This window comes from Mytilus trossulus, chromosome 2 (assembly GCF_036588685.1).
Source record: "Mytilus trossulus isolate FHL-02 chromosome 2, PNRI_Mtr1.1.1.hap1, whole genome shotgun sequence".
In the NCBI taxonomy this organism is placed as follows: domain Eukaryota; kingdom Metazoa; phylum Mollusca; class Bivalvia; order Mytilida; family Mytilidae; genus Mytilus; species Mytilus trossulus.
In genome coordinates, this window is record NC_086374.1 from 51,301,224 (window position 1) to 51,321,186 (window position 19,963).

General features: G+C 32.3%; 2 protein-coding genes across 2 annotated transcripts in view; one reads left to right on the top strand and one right to left on the bottom strand.

Annotated features, from left to right (window-relative positions):
* Positions 1-778: 778 nt before the first annotated feature.
* On the bottom strand, positions 779-3,520 carry LOC134707526 (uncharacterized). Its single transcript, XM_063567368.1, has 2 exons — positions 3,382-3,520; positions 779-2,697 (listed from the first exon to the last, which is right to left on the bottom strand). Exon 2 carries the CDS (start codon positions 2,524-2,526, stop codon positions 1,057-1,059), a length of 1,470 nt encoding a protein of 489 aa, XP_063423438.1. The 5' UTR covers positions 2,527-2,697; positions 3,382-3,520; the 3' UTR covers positions 779-1,056.
* A 1,128-nt stretch (positions 3,521-4,648) lies between these two features.
* LOC134707527 (cubilin-like) overlaps positions 4,649-19,963 on the top strand; it is a 122,341-nt gene continuing 107,026 nt past the window's right edge. The window contains exons 1-5 of the mRNA XM_063567369.1: positions 4,649-4,805; positions 6,574-6,703; positions 16,827-16,880; positions 17,243-17,368; positions 18,946-19,059. Of these exons, the coding sequence (XP_063423439.1) occupies positions 4,702-4,805; positions 6,574-6,703; positions 16,827-16,880; positions 17,243-17,368; positions 18,946-19,059 (528 nt within the window). The 5' untranslated portion in view covers positions 4,649-4,701. The remainder of the gene's footprint in view (positions 4,806-6,573; positions 6,704-16,826; positions 16,881-17,242; positions 17,369-18,945; positions 19,060-19,963) is intronic.

The window sequence follows — 19,963 nt, forward strand, 5'->3', positions numbered from 1 at the left end:
GGAAAAGCCGGAAAAAAGAAATAAGGCAAACCGAATCAAAGGGCATAAGCTACGATTAAGATTAAAAACTATGATTTTTTTTCTGTTTCAAACATTTATAAAAGTGAGATTATGCTATAAGTTGTCTGACGTAAATACAAAATTTAATCCTAGTATTTAAGATGAGTCTATTTCTGTCAATTTGGTTCATAAAGGCAACAGTAGTATACCGGTATTCAAAAGTCATAAATCGATTAAGCGATAACAAATCCGGGCTACAAACTAAAACCGAGGGAACAGATAAACTATTATACAAGAGGAAAACATAGAAACAACAGAAACACTGAAATAAAAAAAAACGAAACGCTAACATACATAGAAACATAGAATAAATACATTTAAGAGGTACCATGTCGGGAATACGGTAGTTGCTAAACGTGAATGAACTACTCTATAACAACTGCAACTGCCATAAACGAACTATTTGATAACAACGCAACAGCCATAAACGAATATTTGACAACATCTGCCATATTCCTGACTTGATACTTCTCAAATGTATTATCCAATAAAGTTAAGAGAACGACAACGAAAATATCAGCAACCGTTCCGTTTATAAATGCGCATAACTCAGAAATAGAAGTTTAGTTGAACCAATTTCGGGACGTATAGACGTCCGTTCAGACGAACAAGGGTAAACATTTAATAACGTCGCCTCCACTACAGCGGGAACATACCTACAACAGCAAACGACAGCCATGTTAGCTATCGTTCTTTTTGAATAGAAAATATATAATAATTGGCTTTGCAGTAAGGTGCGAGCTGGGTTTTAATGTTGTAGACACTATGTAATATACAGTTGTTTTCATTCATGTCAACTCAATTGTCTTGATTCTTGGAATTTACTAAAACCATTATCAGTCGCTGTCTACTTATGTATAGTCTCATATAGCTGTACGTCTACATGTATAACTGTTGCATATCTATTTCTCGAATCCCGTACACATGATATACATCCGTGGTGTATTCCGGGCTTGCAATGGTCCTTACTAAATACACGTTTTTATTGAATCAATGTTATTGCACGAGTACTCTTCTTTGCTGGTAAAGTTCAACATCTCGACCATTTTTGTTAGAAACTAGCAATCTTCCATCTTTTAAAAAGAGTATAACAAACGGGCGTTGTAACCCGTTCTTTGACGTCATTATTTTGCATTTGTCTTTTCCATCAGAACTCACTCTGTATATATTGCTGGAATCTATTCCTACCACAAATATATCACCATGCTTGTCTACAGTAATGCCATATGGGGATATAAGATTTCGGTCAGATAAAGAAAAAACAATCTCTCCGTCTAATCTTACACAGGTTAATCTGTTGTTGACTTGATCCGCACACACGATCTCGCCTGAACTAACAGCACACAAATACAGTCGACCAGTTATATGCGGAATAGAATCAATAAGATTTCCATCTATATTAAGTATCTGGAGCCCTTTGGTTTTACAATTGACGATTAGTTTAGCTGCAACAGTGGTCAAACCTTCTATATCATCGTCCATATCAATACAGTTGAGAACTCTCCCTGTAACAACGCCGACGATCATAACATTTCTTCGTCCCTGTGTTACCGCTACCACCATTTTGTCGATAACAGCGATGCTATCGGGATAGTCTCCTATTGACAGTTCTCTGGTAGTGTTTTTGTTCATATCATGCACGATGATATTTTCAGATAATCGGTTTGTCATGATAAAAACGCCTTCATCCAACTCTTTTATATCAATTATTTCTAATTCATCTTTTCCTGTTTGAATGTCTAGTTTCTTCAAAAATTCAAAACAAGGTTTTATTTCAAGAGAAACAGTGGTATCGTCTGCTAAAAGTGGTGGTCTATTTGCCTCTATTGGTAGTTTTTTTTGTATATCTATAGTTCCAAGTGAAGAGATGTTTTGGAATGTTAACATTTCCTTGGCCATAGTAAAGTCAATAGAAATTTCACTAACGGCGTCTGGATTCAACAATTCACTAGCACCACCAGCAATACGTTTAATTGTCAAGAAAGATTCAATCTCTGTTAGTCCAGACATATTTTCAAGCTCGTATAAATCATGTTCCAGTTGCTCTATTTGTACTGTATAAAAATTCTGTTGTTTCTTCAGATTTAAGCATTGCTCGTCATAAATGTTCTGATATTTTTTTAGTATACTGGCCTCCATATCATCAAGATGCTTTTCAACCTTCCTTCTATAGAATGTTAACGTATTCTTAAAAACGACTTTCTCCCTTTCGAGTTTTAAGAGGTTGCTGGCAACCCTTGCTGGTATAAAGTTCAGCTGATTAAGATGATATTGAAGTAAGTGTGTGGTATCTTCGTATATATTTCTATTTTTAACATCAGAAACGGCTACAGAAATATTTGATGTGTCTTTGCACGAAATGTGTCCATCCTGCTTACACTCATAACATAAAGGTTTTTCGTGTATATTGCAAAAATATTCTATATGTCTTGCAGGGTGACGTTTGCAGAAAACATGATCTTCCATAATCTTACCGATGTATATCAATATTTCAAATATTTATACAAAAGACAAAAATCGAAGTATCACTCTTGGTGTTGATAACTGTGTTGTATCTCAGTTCAAATGTGTCTGTGTCCATGCTGTTATATAACACACTCACTGCACTTCGCAGTGTTTCATTCTTTTTACCATTAGCTGAAAGAAATGTGATAGAATTTGCTTTATATATCCTTTAAAAAGTTTTGTCGTATATTATATGGCGAATGTAATGTGTGTGTATCTATATTTTAGATTCCTTAAGGAATAGGAACATTAGGTAATAATATCACCTATCAGGTGCTCCAACTATGCAATTCATTTGTTATCCCCCACATTTATATTATAGTATTTCATTAAATAATTGAACGCGTTTTCTTCGGTTATGATTTTTTATTATCATGCTTTCTTGATATTTTTTCTAATTTGACAATTTATTCACTAGTTTATTAAAAACTACAAAAATTGAGGGAAGGTATGTTTACAAGTCCGTGTTTCATATGGAAAACTCTCAAAATCTTTTATGTTTAAAAACAAAACCCAATAGTCTGATACAATGCGCTGTTCGGTTCCAAAGATTCTCTGAAAGTTTCAATGAAATCAAGTCGTCTGAGGTTTTATCATCATATTTTTGAACTTTCACTGTGAACGTTACACTGAAATCAATGGTTTGTTTGGGAGTCGGTGACTGCGGAAATTGCCGCGAGTGAATAAGCAAACAGACAAATAGATGTACAGTTATCACCATTGACCTCTTGTCACTAACACGATATGTACAACGAACCGGGACATGTGGTTTTTTTTTTAATTATTTCTACAACAGATAACTTGAAAATGTCCTACCTTATTTTGGTCTCTTGTGGGCAGTTGTCTCATTGGTAATCATACCACATCTTCTTTTATATACCTTATATATCATACCAACGAAACTGGTTTTATATAACATATATATTGAAAGTAAGAAAGTAAAACATCATACACACACACACGTTTTCGATCAATAACGTCCATTTAAAACAACATATAAAATTTCAACAAGTCTAAACGGAGATCAAATTAAAATATTATTTTTACATGTTCTATTTTTGTTTACTTTAGTTCAATATATTTAAAAGGCACGAAATGAAAGTAATATTTCGAATTGATCAATTGTACTTATATAGAAATTTAAAGTTTAAGCTACGTGAATTTGATACGAAAACGATTCTTTTTTCTTCTTTTTTCTTATATCTTTCTGCGCCCTGACTGGGGTTAATCTTACAATGTGAAAAGGGGGTATAAGAGTTATCATGAACCTCTTACCAAAATTAAGCAATCAATAATATCAGAATATTATATATTACACACCACAAGAGCGTAGGAGCCTGCCGGGGGAGGGACTATGTGTTTGCACCAACACCCTTTTTAAAAGTTTTTTCTAAAACTATCGAAAATGAAAAACACATAGGACGAAGTGTTTGTGTTGGTAACTTTCAGAAGTACGGACGCGTATTTAAGCCAGCCTTTTTTATTTATTTTCTTCATATTTTAACCATTCACACTACTACGCCACATAACAGGTATATTCTATATCTTCATCATACAATGGACAAATGTCGGGTATGATAATCACTGATGGAGACGACTCAGCTGAGGTGTCTGTATCGCTGAATTGCTGGGTAACAGACTCTTCACTTTATTCTTATCTGTGCATAACTCATATGCTAATCTGTATTTAGTAGAAAACGGGAGAAAATGCATCCCAAATTGAAAAATCAAATAACGCACCGAGTTCGTCCAGATGTGGGGGTAGGTGTGGGACAAAGTTTTACAAACTTTTAGACAGGTGCCCGTTATATTACAATGTTTTATTTTAACAGCGTTACACAAATGCAAAAATATCCTAAATTTCATAAAATTATTCAAATTGATGAGATAAACACTGCTTGTTACAAACAAACTCAGAGTGATACTTTACGTAAAATTTATCTATAATTTTTCCATAATTAAGGCGATAAACAACAATAGATAAATTAACGTGTTTCAAGATAGCGCAAGGATCTCACTTCATTAGCATACATTTTAATATACATATATACGTACATGTACATTACAAAACGGTGTTCAGTTTCAAAGTCACAATCCTTTGGACACTGTTATGCATAGGTTTAGTGTGAAGTGAATATGTTTGGTAATTGTACACCCCTTTTATTTTTGGGGATATTTCTCCAAATTTTAAAGCTGACAGAACAAAATACCAGACATAAAAGAAATATTTCACCCGATCTGTAAGTATACTTATATATTATCCAGTAACCTATAAAATATCTATAATTGTATTCCTCTCAGGGACGGATCAAACCATATATCCACATTCAAAAGCAAAGATCGTCAAAAAAGAGGAGGTTTCAACCCTGAAACCTTCTTGATCCGCCCCTGCCTTTAAAAACTGCTGATGTTGACGAAAAAAGGTAAAGAGGAGCTATTTACGGGCGCCGAATGGGACTCTTATGGTTTTGTACAAAATTCAATTCTGTCATAACAAAATCATTTTTGTCTAACAAAACTATTTGATACAGACTTGTTTAATGAGAACTTCAATTTTGTGATGACAAAATTCATTTTTGTCATGACAAAAGTCAATTTTGTCAAAAAGGTATGCAAATATAAACTTATTTGCATACAAAATTGACTTTTGTTACCTGATTTGGAAATTAAAACTTAAAAGTCAATTTTGTGACGACAAAGTCAATTTTTTGACGAAAAAAGTCAATTTTGTGACGATTTTGTATGCAAATTATTTCACCGAATCCAAACTAAACTAATTTGCATACACAATTGACTTGTGTCGCCCAATTTTCAAATTAGGTAACAAAATTGAAGTCTGTGATACAAAAATGAATTTTGTCATGACAAAAGATATCACAAAAGTAACTTTTGTCCACTGAAAGATAATTTTGTATGACAAAATTCAAATTTGTAGTATACTACAAAGTTTGTTAAACTGAACTCGTTATTGTTGAACAAAACTCACTTTTGTCCATACAAAATAGAATTTCGAGTACAAAAACACAAGAGTCCCGTTCGACGCCCCGTACTTTGGGTTATGAAAGTTTTTTTTATTCAAATCTCATTTGAATGTAAAATTTGCAAGCATAATACATGTATATGGTCTTTCCAAAACAGCATCAGTTTACATTTTATAAATTTATTCGTGTACGAATTATGTCACCTGCACTGAAAATATATGATCAGCAAATTAGAGGCTCTATAAAGAACAAGTGCTGCTTACCAGGTCTTGTTGATCATTTTTGCTTAATAAAACACAAACCGTTTTTTCTATCTATTAATTTATAGTTTTTGAGAAAATAGGATAAACTTTACATTATTACAAATTGTGACTTGGATGAAGAGTTATCTCATTGGCACTCATACCACATTTTCTTATATTTATTCAAAACAAGTAAAATTGATAATTTAAAGGTGATATAGCTCCAATAAGAAGTCGTCTGATAGTTTTATTGTTATTATAAACAATATTTTTAAAGTTTCTGTCGTTGTTAGATTGTTTCTATCTTTATTTACTAAGTAGTCTTTTGATTATGTTAGTTTACCAAAAACTTTAAATTGTTTTACCAAACTTTGCCAATTAGTTTTAAACTATTTACGAATGAAGTTATTCCATTAGCAGCATGAAACGAGCACACTGTTTTTCCACAGTTATGAACCTGAATCCCAAATATTCCGATAAACGGTAAATGTGAGTGGAACATTCAATCCTGAGATTGAAAATGTAGCATAACTTGCAAATATAGAACCAATGTACAAAAAGTTGAGATCATTTAAGTCAAACTTTCACCTAGCACTCTCTGTTAACTTAAACGAACGTTATTTGTAACTACTTTACAAAAAGCACACAAAATGACCTGCATAGGGTTTTATTTTACAGGGAACTGACACTGGGATACTAGTGAACTCAAAAATGTAATATTTTACTTCCTCTCTAAGCTTATGCTCACGCTTGGTGCATTTTATCATAAATCATTTTTTCTTCAGTCCACGCATCATGACACAGAATGGTCACCTAGTTTTCAAATCGGGAGTCAACCATAACATATCATTCCAAGCTGTTTCAGGAGGATTCATCAATGTTGGCAATGATGATCTTAGTGTGATAGTTCAGTCAGTAAGTATATATCATAATAAGTTAGAATGCTGTGGAATCGTGCGTACATGCTATTCAAATCTGAAAAAAACATCTTCCGGTAAATATGTTCCCGTCCCTCGATCTGGTAACAGAACGGTAGAGAAGGCTGAAGATTCTACTGGGTTATTTCCACAATGTTGGTGTACGGATACATAGAGCAAATAAGACTGTTTGAGATTTAAAGGGAGGGATAATAGCCCCATGCAGAAGGAAAAACACACAATTCATATGGCTCAGAGATCTGATTGGTGGTTGTATTTAAATGTTTTCCTCAAAATCAACAAGAACAAATTGAAAACTCGTGATGAAAAACAAATATTTGCACATAAGATACTGATAGATCACTAACCGTACAGCACAGAAGCTTGTTACGGGTTACATACATTATTCATGTATTATCAAATTATTCTACTGGTAAAACTGTGTGAATTGAATATTTCATTCGTGATCACGATCTATATATGTTGTTCTTAGTATTATAGACTGGCTTGTTAGTTTTTGTTATTATAATGTATAAAACTAATTTTACATTTCTATAATGTATGTTTTAAAGGACGTGTTCTTAGAAATTAGTGAAATGCTACCAATTACGTCATTGCATTTGAATCGATATGAATAAAAAAAAAACAGATCTAAGAATTTGTTAAGGAAGACTGTATACCAGAATTTCTTACAAAAAGAGGCATATATTACCTTTATAATCATCCACTTTTCCGCTTTCCGTTGGTTCTTCAAGTTCTCAACATGCTTACATCTAAGTTTTGATAATCAAAATATATGGTAGTGCGATCACACTCTCGTTCTACACAACAAGCTGATGCATGGATAATCTCTTAGGATAATCTAGCATGTATCTTTTAGTTGTTGTCTATAACGTCACAGTCTCCAAAGTGCACAGAGTACCCAATTTGCACCCATTTTGAGAACAGCAAAACAATACGTAAATTTTAATAGTTTTTCTTAAAGAAAAAATATTTTATTTTTTATTATGCAGTTCTATTTGCCGTTATGTACGTCTTTCAACATAACTAAATGTATTTTAATATGCACTACATATATGTTTTTTTTGCGCCTGTCCCAAGTCAGGAGCCTCTGGCCTTTGTTAGTCTTGTATTATTTTAACTTTTAGTTTCTTGTGTACAATTTGGAGTTTAGTATGGCGTTCATTATCTCTAAACTAGTATATATTTGTTTAGGGGCCAGCCGAAGGACGCCTTCGGGTGCGGGAATTTCTCGTTACATTCAAGACCTGTTGGTGACCTTCTGCTCTTGTCTGCTCTATGGTCGGGTTGTTGTCTCTTTGACACATTCCCCATTTCCATTTTCAATCTTATTTATTTTGTGTGCATGACCTGATTTGTATGTTTTGTTTAACTTGTTGTGTCTGTTTTAAAAGCTCTTCAGAGCTTATGTTTGTACCGTTATGCTTATACCGACTGTAAATAAAGCTTTATGTTTTATTATTAGGTCTTATGTCGGCCTTATGTATGCAATGTCCAAAAAGTAGATTTTAAGATATCACAATAAAATTATGTCCGAAGCATCAATTGGCTTACATAATGAATACAGTTAACATGAGCTATTGTCAAATTTAAGTGTAAAAAATATTAGTCGGAGGTCAATTAAAACATTTTTTGTATGATTCAGACATGCAAGAATTTTTTTATTTTTTTTAACTTTGTCTGTTCGAAGAATACTTCTTTACCTATGCTGAGCACTGTTGCTCAGTCATAATTTGAATTATGATTTCAGTGTGACTTTTGTTTTTTTTAAACAGTCCAGTGGTGTGATTTTGGCCGATCGCATTTTCTTACTTCGGTCACATACCCCTTCTGTCATCGCAACTTGATTTCTAGAAGCAGGAATTTTTCTTTGTTTATTTCCTATAGAATTTTACATAAATGGTTTAGTGAATGCATGTGTTTTACGTTTTATTATTTTACTATGTGAATTTAAATGTTATCTGACTTAATTGGTTCCTGTAACGCAGACATATGTGAGTCAACTAGGACCTGGATATCTGGATTTAAATGATTCGGTTATAACTTAAGTAGCTCACTAATACTGTATCTATGTTTTCTCTTAAAAAAAAATATTTCTCAAATCGAAGTATATTATGATTTTCTCTGTTCTTATAAGGCCATTTCGAGTTTTCGCCCTCCATATCCTACAGGGCGAAAACACGAAATTGCGAAGTCGAATCGCGAAAACGCGAAAAGGCGAAGTCGAAAACGCGAAGAGGCGAAACATTTTTCTTTCCGATTTCGCGTTTTCGACTTCGCGTTTTCGCGTTTTTAACTTTTAGAATTCGCATAAATTTTAGATTCACAACAAGAGCATTAAAGTGAAGATGATATATTTTAAGTAATAATGATTAATTTCATTTATTTTCAAATGTCCAAACTATAACTTATATACTTGTATATTAAAAGCATTTTATACAAATGCATCTGTTTTTAAATTTGTTCAGTAATTGTCAACGAATAAGAATGTAAAGAAATTGTCTAATTTATGAAAATATTTTAAAAATACGTCAGAGATATGAAATTTATTTCACAATCATTTGAATGACTTATACTTTGTGGTCTTGTTTCCAATTATATTTAAAACGCACAATCTCGAAAACGCGAAATCGCGAAAACGAGAAAACGCGAGAAAACGCGAACTTGAAATGCGAAGTCGAAAACGCTAAATCGAAAAGAAAAAACATTTCGCATTTTCGCCTTCGCGATATCGCGTTTTCCCGTTTTCGTCCTATAGAATATGAAAGGTGAAAACGCGAAAACGCGAAATGGCCTTAACCGGCCACCGTAGTTCTTGGTTGGTAAAGTAAAAATAGGATGTGGTATGATTGATTGCCAATGAGACCACTCTCTCATAAGGCCTAGAAACAATAGCCCAGGGAAATTCTATACTACTTAGTATAGAAAGTTCCTGGATAGCTCCAGCCTGTTGTTTCATCATTTCAGGCTTATTTGCAATCAATGATATCATCTGAATGTACACGAGACAGGTCCTTTCTAATACTATAATTCTTTAGTATAAAAAGCCTAAGTCCCCGGTTGCCTGAGATTACCTTAACAATGTCAGGATACACCTATACACTCAAAATATGTTGTTTAAATAACGAAAAAGTCTCTATTTTTAATTGTATGTTGGATACAATATATATTTTTGTATATCAATACAGGACACAATATCATGTTTTTTCTTTTATAGTTCGTGCTGACGGTTGTTTTTGTGAAAGTTTTAATCGGTAATATGTTAAACCGCTTCTTTAACTGGTTCCGAATGTACCAGTTATAATTCCCGCCAAATTTTAATCAACATCATCATCATGGTCATCGTGTGAAAACACAAAAATAAAAATATAGCATTAACCGCCCAACACACATATATAGATCGAGATCGATGGAGAAATAGCTAAGGGGTAGGTTATAGAGACATGAAACTAAATGTTGGCACTTGAAAACCTTGGAGAAAAACCACAGGCAGAAAGAATTCTAGTCAAATCGGCACCTGGTTAAATAGGCACTTGGTCAAATCGGCACCCAGTATAGTCAAATTGGCACCTAGTCAGATTGGCACCTGGTTAAATCGGCACTTGATATAGTCAATTCGGCACCCATGTAAAAAATACAATTTTAACAGTATTTTAAGAGGGTGGTACAGGGTTATTTTCGTGCAACGTTTTCGGCTTTTTTATTTCACATGTCTTCGTGTTTTGAGTTTTGTATTTCTCGTTTTCTCATGTTTGGCTCGATGTGCGTACTTTGTGTTTCCCCTTATTAATTTTCAGTGTTTCGTATCGGAACACCTAATTTCTCGTGCATGCTTGTCCCGCATTTGATGAAAAGTAAAACGGGACTAATTCAAAGTCAGCGTGTTCATACCTGTCAACTGACCCGTATTCTGCGGGTGTGACCTGAGATTTTCACAATTCTGAGGGATCACCCGGGACACCCGCCGAGTCATTGAAATAACCCGTGAATTCCGAAAATGACCCGATTTCACCCGTATTTCTTAGCCTTGAGATTGATTTCATAAGTAATATTCCTTTGAAATACCGGCAAATTCCTAATTCTTCCATGAACAGGACGTTCATCTAGCTATGTAAACTCAAATTAAGTAACCCATTAAGTTTCACTTGACAGCTTTGGTGTCAAACACACTGTTATTAATTAACACCAATTACCTTAGCTTTAGGTCGTAAATAAATTGCACTTTTGGTTTACATTTGTACATATTCCAATTACAGTTACTTCCCCTTATTTGTTACCATTCAAAATTATTCCTTATATTTACGTTTTATAGGTGAAAAAGATAAAATAATACAAAATATAAAATTAAAATAAATATTGAAAAATAACTTTTCATTATTTTTATACCTTTATACAATTTAAAAAAAAAAAGTTAAAAATTATTTTTAACATTTACACTTTCTTCAACTGTATTACTTTATTTTATTATAGTCTAATTTTTCAATAATTTGGGTGGTGGCATGTTTAAAAGATACACAGCCAGAAATTACATTTGAAAAAATAAATCATAGTAATAGTAACTGATGATCACAAAAAGTAAAGAACATAAGACTGTGTTACACAAATTTATAAAAATCTTCATAAGTGCAATGAAATAAGATTTAAAATGACTTAACCAAGTGATCATGCATTGATGTTTTGGTATCTTTGATATACATTATATGAAAATGTACCATACATACTGAAATTCAGCTTGAAAATTTTGTACGCGTTATGACCTGAGATTTGATTCTTCAGTGCAGGTCATGACCTGCATTTTCATCGTCACAGGTTGACAGGTATGCGTGTTATGATACCTTCTGAAACTTGTGTAATCTAATCATAGAACTTGATTTTCATTGACTTTGATACCATTCTACTGTTGCAATTATATTGTATATATATGTATGGTATGCGATAAGGTCCATCAAATTACTATGAATAAAATTATTTTTTTCAAATCAGATGCAACTAGCGAACCCTAAGTAAAAGGTGACCGCAGGGTCTATATGTCCATTGATAATGACTGCATGATCTCAAAGAACGGCTGACTTAAGAACTTCTAGTAATTTTTTCCTTAATATATACGATTTTATTTCTCGTGCTACGTTTTTCCTGATTTTTATTTTTCGTGCAACGTTTTTTCAATTTTTATTTCACGTGTTTCCGTGTTCAGTACCCCCCTTTACCACCCCTTTTAAGCAAAAAGAGTAAAAATAAGGCAGGGGTTGTGCAAAAAATGTAGTTTAGCATTTTGCAGGATAGTTGGTTTAATGCTGTTTAAACTTTCATGAAAAAAGCACCTTAATTGCTGATCATTTTGTATGAAAGTTTGAATTATTGAAAGGGACTCAAAGTTTTCCGTTTTATTGCTTCTTTTAAAGTGTCTTATTGTGAAACAACAGCTAGGGTATTGAGCCTATTCGTTGTTTCTTAGAATAAAACATCATTAGCAACTTGTATACTAATGTATACTGTTGGGTTAAAACAAAAAACCTATTAACTATGTACTTTATAAAAGTTATTAATTAATTGAAAAGAAAACGCATCAAAACAGGTTGGAAATACTTAAAATAATTAATATTTATGTATTATAACTGCTTGATGCCTACCCCCAAAATCTGGGACTATTACACTTTAGTCAAAGCCAAAATATATCAATAATTTATACATTTTTAGAGTTATCTAAACATATATAATATCAAATATTTATGGATGCCGAATTGACTTTAAATAGGTGCCGATTTGACTAGATGCCGATTTAACCAGGTGCTGTTTTGACTTTTTCTATGGGTGCCGATTTGACCAGGTGCTGATTTGACCTGTACCCAGGCAGAAACAAGTGCCTGTGAGAAAAAAAACACATTTCATTATGTACGGTTTCCACAGGGACTTGAACCTCGGACATCTATACATGTGTTTCAAGGTAGATTGTTTACTGACTGAGCTGAAGATGTACTTTCTTGGCTCAACGACTTATGGCTGACAGTGATTAAGGTTCATGTGGACCCTATGGCTAAAATGACCGTATTTTCACCTCAAAATTTTCTCTTGAGTACAGACAAACCTGTGCATCTGGAAACGTTTTAAGGCATAGCATGCCCTAGATAAATAGAATTCAAATGCATTGTGTGGATTAATCATAACTTAACTGGATTTTGCCGTACACTTTTTTTCGTCTCTGCAGAAGATGATAAAATTAACAAACAGTTGAGTTTACCTTGATATGGTCCACTCGGGTACACAGTTTAAATAACCAATTATTGTCAGGTATCTATTGTCCATCTAATGTCCATGTCAATTAAAAATGCTCACTTTAATTTTTACCTGTGGGGAAGTTCTTAAACCTGTTTTCCAACTTAGTTTATTTTGGCACCTTCAGGGGGAATGAAAAAAAGTGCACCGCAAAATCCTGGTAAGTTTTTATTTTTCTAAAACATAAAACATACTTAAAATTCATTTATCTAGGGCATGCTTTGCCTGAATTTTTTTACAGATGCGCAGGTTTGTCTGTACTCTGAGTAAATTTTGAGGTGAAAATACGGCCATTAGAGTAAATTTTGAGGTAAAAATACGGCCATTTTAGCCATAGGGTCCACATGAACCTTAAGGTTCATCAAAACAAATGGACAAATATGGCCGTATTTTCACCTTAAACAGTACTCTGTGTACAGACTTACCTGTGCTGTTTGGAAAGTTTTAATGCCTAGCATCCACAAGATATTTAAAAGTTAAATGCATTTTATGTTTAAGAAAAATTAAATCTTTCTTGGTTTTTGATAGGCATTTTTTTTCGTTATTTCAGAAGGTGCAAAAATAAACAAACACCTGAATGACTCAATAATCCCATCACAAATCAATCATTTTCATATCCAACTATAAACTTGTATGTTTATAGTTGTTTATAGTTTACTTTTTAAATTGTCACTTGGATGGAGAGTTGTCTCATTGGCACTCACACCACATCTTCCTATATCTATGTCATCACATGACTTTTACACTTATAGGTGTATTATCATTAATGGCTGATTGGTTATCAATGAAAGTGAACCAGGTATTGATATTAAACGTTCATAACGTTTTTGTTATATTATGAATTTTACCTCCAAACCTAGCGTTTTACAGTATACAAATTTTTACAATTAAAAAAGTTTTAAGTTTCAGTTCAGCCATATAATTTCGTGGTTTGAAATAAGTTTGAAAATTGAGGTGATATAACCACACAGCCTCCATTGCCTTCTTCGTTAAAACTCGATAAAATTGCAATGGGACCTTTTTGTATTATCAATTTTCTAAACTTTTTGAATGTACCCGGTAGTTTATATCCGCCCAACTCCTAAAAAGATCAACAACATATTCATAAAAAAATGAAATCGAAAATCATATATCAGTTTAGGTACAAATGTATCAAACTTTTTGCTTCAAAATTTGATTGAAAAGTTCATATTTTGGCATTGGTTAGCAATATTTTCAAAATTACGCTCACTTTTGGAATGTTACAACGACACCCGGTATTAATTTAAGTATAAATCAAAGTATTATTTCAAATATTGATCGGAGTGCATCTTTTTGTATTTAAGAAATTTCTTTTTTCACATTTTCTTTAATATATACTAGAACACACCCGTGATATCGCTGATCCATGACTGAATTAAAGTATATAACTATGCGCAAGCCTTATTTGTGTATAAGTTTTGTCATCTGATAAAGTCATGCCGATTATAAGATACACAGTTTTTAAATCTTTCTGTTTGAACCCGTCGAACTGGAAATCAATTATTGGTAATATTAATTATTTGGAAAACAAAAGGTCCTGGAAAGGAGTATTTTGTAATCAACAGCATTGTCCTATATTAATTATGAATACAGTTGAATTCTTTGATTTGCTGTTTAACGTCATGCCCACTAACAAATTGAAAACTGTACCTATACGCCTTATTTTTAGTCCAGATTTTTAGTATTCGTATTGTTATCTTAGAAAGTCTTCAATAGGTAACAATTTGACAATAAAGTAGTGTCAACCCTGTGATTATGACCCGTATATATAGCATATTAGTCCTGAATACACCGTTTGGTGGTGCGCCGGTCAGATGCGGAACGTACAGATAAGGTAATAGGTAACAGGTGAATATACTATTGGTATCGGTATCTGACTTGACCCGGAACTTCTTAATTATTGGCAATATTAATTACGTGGAAAACAAAAGGGCCTGGAGTGGTGTAATTTTTAATCTACACCTTTGTCATGTTTGTACTATATTAGTTATATATAAAGTTGAATTCTGTGATTGGTCGTTTTTACGTGATGACGGCTGACAAATTGGACCTCGTAATTTTAGTATTATAGATATATTTTATGTATATATTAAAGAACATGTGAAAAAAAGATTTAGAAACAGTCTCTCACGCTAAAAATAAAGATTTATATGCATTAACCATGCAGTTAACATTGATAGCTTGGGCCGACATGTGACTTTATACTTTTTAAAGATTTGTACAATAACAATCGAAAAAATGTTAGATTTATGTCTCTTCAATAATAGTCTTACCTTAAAGCAGCATAGAATTAAACATTGTTTCTCTCTGATAACATGGATACATGCTATTTGTTTTGATAAAATTTTGAAGTTTAATGCATAAACAAAATGGCGACCAAATAATTTTCCAACGTAGACGATGTTCGACACATTATTTTTCCTATGCAATATATATTCAATATGATTTAAGTGTTTGTATTGTAATTAGATTTGACACGTTATTGTAACTTGTATGATAATCAAATATATGGCTAGATTGTGGAGATACTAATTAAGTCATCAACGTGACCAAAGAAAAAAAACATGGCAATTAACACAATGTTTTGACAAGACCTTTATATATTAGTATTAATTTAATTGTACGATTGTTTATAAAATCATTTTATGATAATATTTTATAACAAAAGAAAACCTCAAATGGATGGTATCAAAGATGAAATATCTACATATTTTTTTTTAATCATCTCACGGGTTACCAGTACATTTTACATAATCATAATTAAACCAGTCACATGCAGAGTTATCAAACGTAATTATGACTGGAATAGTTGCATATGATTTTAAAGAAAAGCAGGGGGCATATTTCTACTAGCTTGCTTGCCTTTTTAATCATTTTCATGTTTTAACACACTTATATGATATGCAAAAATAAAGATTAATGATAAAAATAATAAAATAAGGTAAGATTTTCTATGATGCCGAAAGTCCATACTTCATACTGGTATCGGGTCTGTTGGCCCTTATACATGTTGACGTATTTACACTTGTATGCAAATTTGTCCGCCATTAGCCATTATGTAATATCACACAGGTTCCAGTAAACTTATTTGACGTCATAATAAAAAAGTGTTTGTTGCTTGACGTCAAACGGTGATTTGGAGTAGATCTAAGGTCATTCGTAGCCAAAGCACAGCTAAATATCGAAAGTTTTAATACTTTTATTACATGTTCGCCCTACTTTTAAAAAAGAAATATCAATATTAAGGGCATACACATTTAATAAACTTATTCAGATATTTATATCATGTTTATATTCTTGAAATTTCTGAAAACAGGTAGTTTTTTTTAGCTTGTCCCATGACTTAATACTTCTCACTGATCGTTGAAATACTTGTATGACTTGTCTGTGATGGATTAATAATAAACACAACATTTAGTTTTGATAAACTATCTACTCAACTTGGAATTAATGAAAACAATGATGTACAATCGGAATTGTATCCCATTATTCTGCTATGAATATTAACTTTTAAAAATGGTTAGAGTAAAAAAAATTATTTTCAACAAATTTTCAACAAACGTTAACATGTTCTGTTCAAATAATAAGCATTATGCAACTAGACAACAATAAGAAAAAGAAAAAATCAGGGCAAATGGACCCAAAGCGAAAAGGTATCTGGGCGAATGGGAATCAGGGCAAATGGCCTGGGATTCCAGCAAAGCTAGCTTTTAAAGGCCCATACTTAACAAAATGTTAACTAATTTAAATGCGAAAACCATCAGCCTGCTCTATGTGCAAAATAACTTTTTTTTCTGTATTTTTAGGTTAAAGATAATAGACAAAGAATTGAGGAGTTGAGGACAGTTTCAACTACTGCAGTATGTATATTTATATTATCTCAGTCGATTGTAGGTATTATTAAGGCACCATTCATGCTATAATTTTGTATTAATATTCAAGAACACATATTAACTCATCAAAAATAGATGTAAATCATAAAATTATCCTTTTTTATAACCAAGAAAGAAAGATATGAGGTTGGATTATAAAATTGCATATGTGTAAAAATATGTATAAGATTTGGAATCGTTGGTTTACATCAATGAGACAACATCTCAAGGTCACTTGTAAGATGACGTAAAACATAAGGTCAATCAGCTGTACAAAGTAACATTGTTTTATTTTAAGGTTAATTTATCATTTTTAACAAAATGATTAATACATTATTTGTACTTACTAGACACCTTCTAATTTGGCCACAAGATTAACTGAGGTAGAGCAGAGACTTAACAGCCTACAACCTACTGGACAAGTTTTATCTCAGTTGACTGATTTAACCAGGAGGATCACCAACATAGAAACTGTGGTGTGTATGAGTATAATTTATTATTCTACATCTGAATATACAACAGAAAGGAAAAGGTTCGGTAAAGGCCATATTTGGCCCCGATTATAAAGTTCAATGTAACAAGACAAAAACTGTTTCACTTTGACCTTAAGACATATGAGAAAGTTAAAAGGTGCTATTTTTGACAAAGTTTAATTTTAACACCTTGTTTTTACATCTCAAAAAGGTCAAGATAAGAAATTTTGGTGAAATTTGACAAAATCGGCTTGATTTCAACCAAACTTAGGATCAAGAAACATAGAGCGCATACGACAACCAACTTGATATTAAGGGCATACGATACAGTTTTGATCCTGTATTTACAAGTTGATGAAAATTTGCATAGAGACTATTTTTTACCTGATTAAATCCAATATGTAATAAAAAATATACCTTCATGTGCTACTTTTTGAGTTAAAATGAGGTCGAAATTTTGTATATTTGCTCAAAATTCGGATTTGTGGCCATATTTTCTCTTTCAAAAGAAAGTTATAACTGTTTTTTTTTTTGTTAAAATATTTGTAATTTCTGTATTTTATAAGTTTATGCATTTTTTATTCAGAAATAATACATATTTATCAAATGGTCATGCATGAATTAGGAAAAAAAGTCATTTTTTGCTGTATATTTACCAAAATTAAAAAAAAATGCACATTTACAGTTTTATCAAATTTGGTCCACATAATCTTCATGCAAATTGAAACAAAATGTCATTTTGAAAAATAGGGGTCCATGCACTCGTTTTCAAATTAAATCAGTTTGAGTGATAAAAATCAGTTGAAAAATGCATCTTTTCCCGATATGTCACAGTTTGACTTCGCGAAAATAACATTTAAATTAGCAATGTCATTACTTCTCCTGTAACTGTATCATATTCCCTTAAAAGAAGACATGTGAAATGTCTTCACAAACATTATTTGAAAAGATCTTTGTTGTGCTCTATGTTTTCTGTCCAATAATTTATGGAAATTTATTTGTTTTCATTGACCTTTTCATGGAAAATCAATATAAGTTCAACTTGTGACGTATAATAAAACGCAGGAACGTAAACTTTCAACAAAATGGCTAGTTTCCTATCTAGTCAATGTATACGCTTTAATTTATTGTGATGTTGGTCAATAAATACTAATTTAAAATTTTTCGCCAAATAAGGGGGCCATTAAAGGATCTTATCGAACCTACTCCTTTATCTTGAAAAGGCATTATCTAAAAAAATGTTTTCAGGGTAACATTTGTGTGGTCTTGACACAAAATTATACAAGTCATTGTGAGTTTAAAGATTTTTGCAGAAAAAAATAGATGCAACAATAATTAAACCTGGTTTTACTACTGGAAAATTTAAACTTGATAATTGTGTATTGAGATATGAACTTCTATGGAAATTGCTGCTGATACTGATAATTTGCCGCTTTCATTTAATTGCTGTAAAGACACTGATGCACTTGCCTTGCATCAGGCTTCCATGTTCAATGTCATTACAAAATAATTAATTAACCATAATTATTTTATAATTTGATGAAAAATACTCATTTTAAATAATCTAGTTTTCCTTACAGCAACAAGCTTTGAACAACAGATTAAACCAAGTGGAACAGAGTCTGGGTAATTCAGGCCAGATACAGACAAGTATATCAAGATTAAATACAAGGTTTACTAGCTTGCGTAATACGGTATGTTATGATAATTATGCTTTTACTGAGCTCCAGATAAATTTCCAGGTCATATCAGAATTTATTATTTTATTCTTTTTTCCCATTAAAAAAGCCCATTGTCAATGTAATAAAAAGAAACTATTTAAAAAACAAAACAAAAATCAAAAAAATATTCAACTCGTGACTAACCAACACTGTGCTAAGGGCATTCATTAATTAATGTGTTGTACAGTCCCTCTTTGAATATTTTTCTGTATTTGAATTCTTCGATTAGCTATTCTATAAAGAATTGTATCATGTGATGTGACTGCCGAAATGCCACTGTGAAATCACAACAATCTCAGTATTTATTTCCAGGTCAATATATACTGAGTGCCAATGAAAACGCAACACTTTTGTTTTTCAAAAAAATCTTATAATTTTTATTTTATTTATATTAGAACTTTGTATTGTTGGTTTAAAATGACTTTTAAGACAATTGACGACAACTTTACGGTTGAGTGTTTTTTGGAACAAATGCGAAGTAAGGGTTATTTTGAACGGACATAAACCGAGTTCACCACTTTTCAACATACGAACGATTTTCACAATTTTGTCATTTAAAGCTTGGCTAATGTCATGAATTTTCCCGCCCTTATTGTGAGGAAACTGCAATAAACATCTGAGTAAATGCCAGGACTTTCCGACGACCAGCGACATGCAGTTTTTGGCATGATCCAATGAAGCCTTTCACAGCATACAATTACGAGAAGACTGAAGTTGTAGCCTCTACAATAACCCAAATCATCCACATATTCAACCAAAATGGATCATTTAATGATAAGCGACATCCCGGGGTACAAAAAGCAAGAAACGCTCAGCCAGACCGATACATTTGGTCTTAAACAGATTCGATATTGAACCGGATGGGTGTACAAAGGTC

Excerpts from the sequence above, each read along its gene's own strand:
- LOC134707526 (XM_063567368.1), bottom strand. The coding sequence starts at position 2,526 with ATGGAAGATCATGTTTTCTGCAAACGTCACCCTGCAAGACATATAGAA.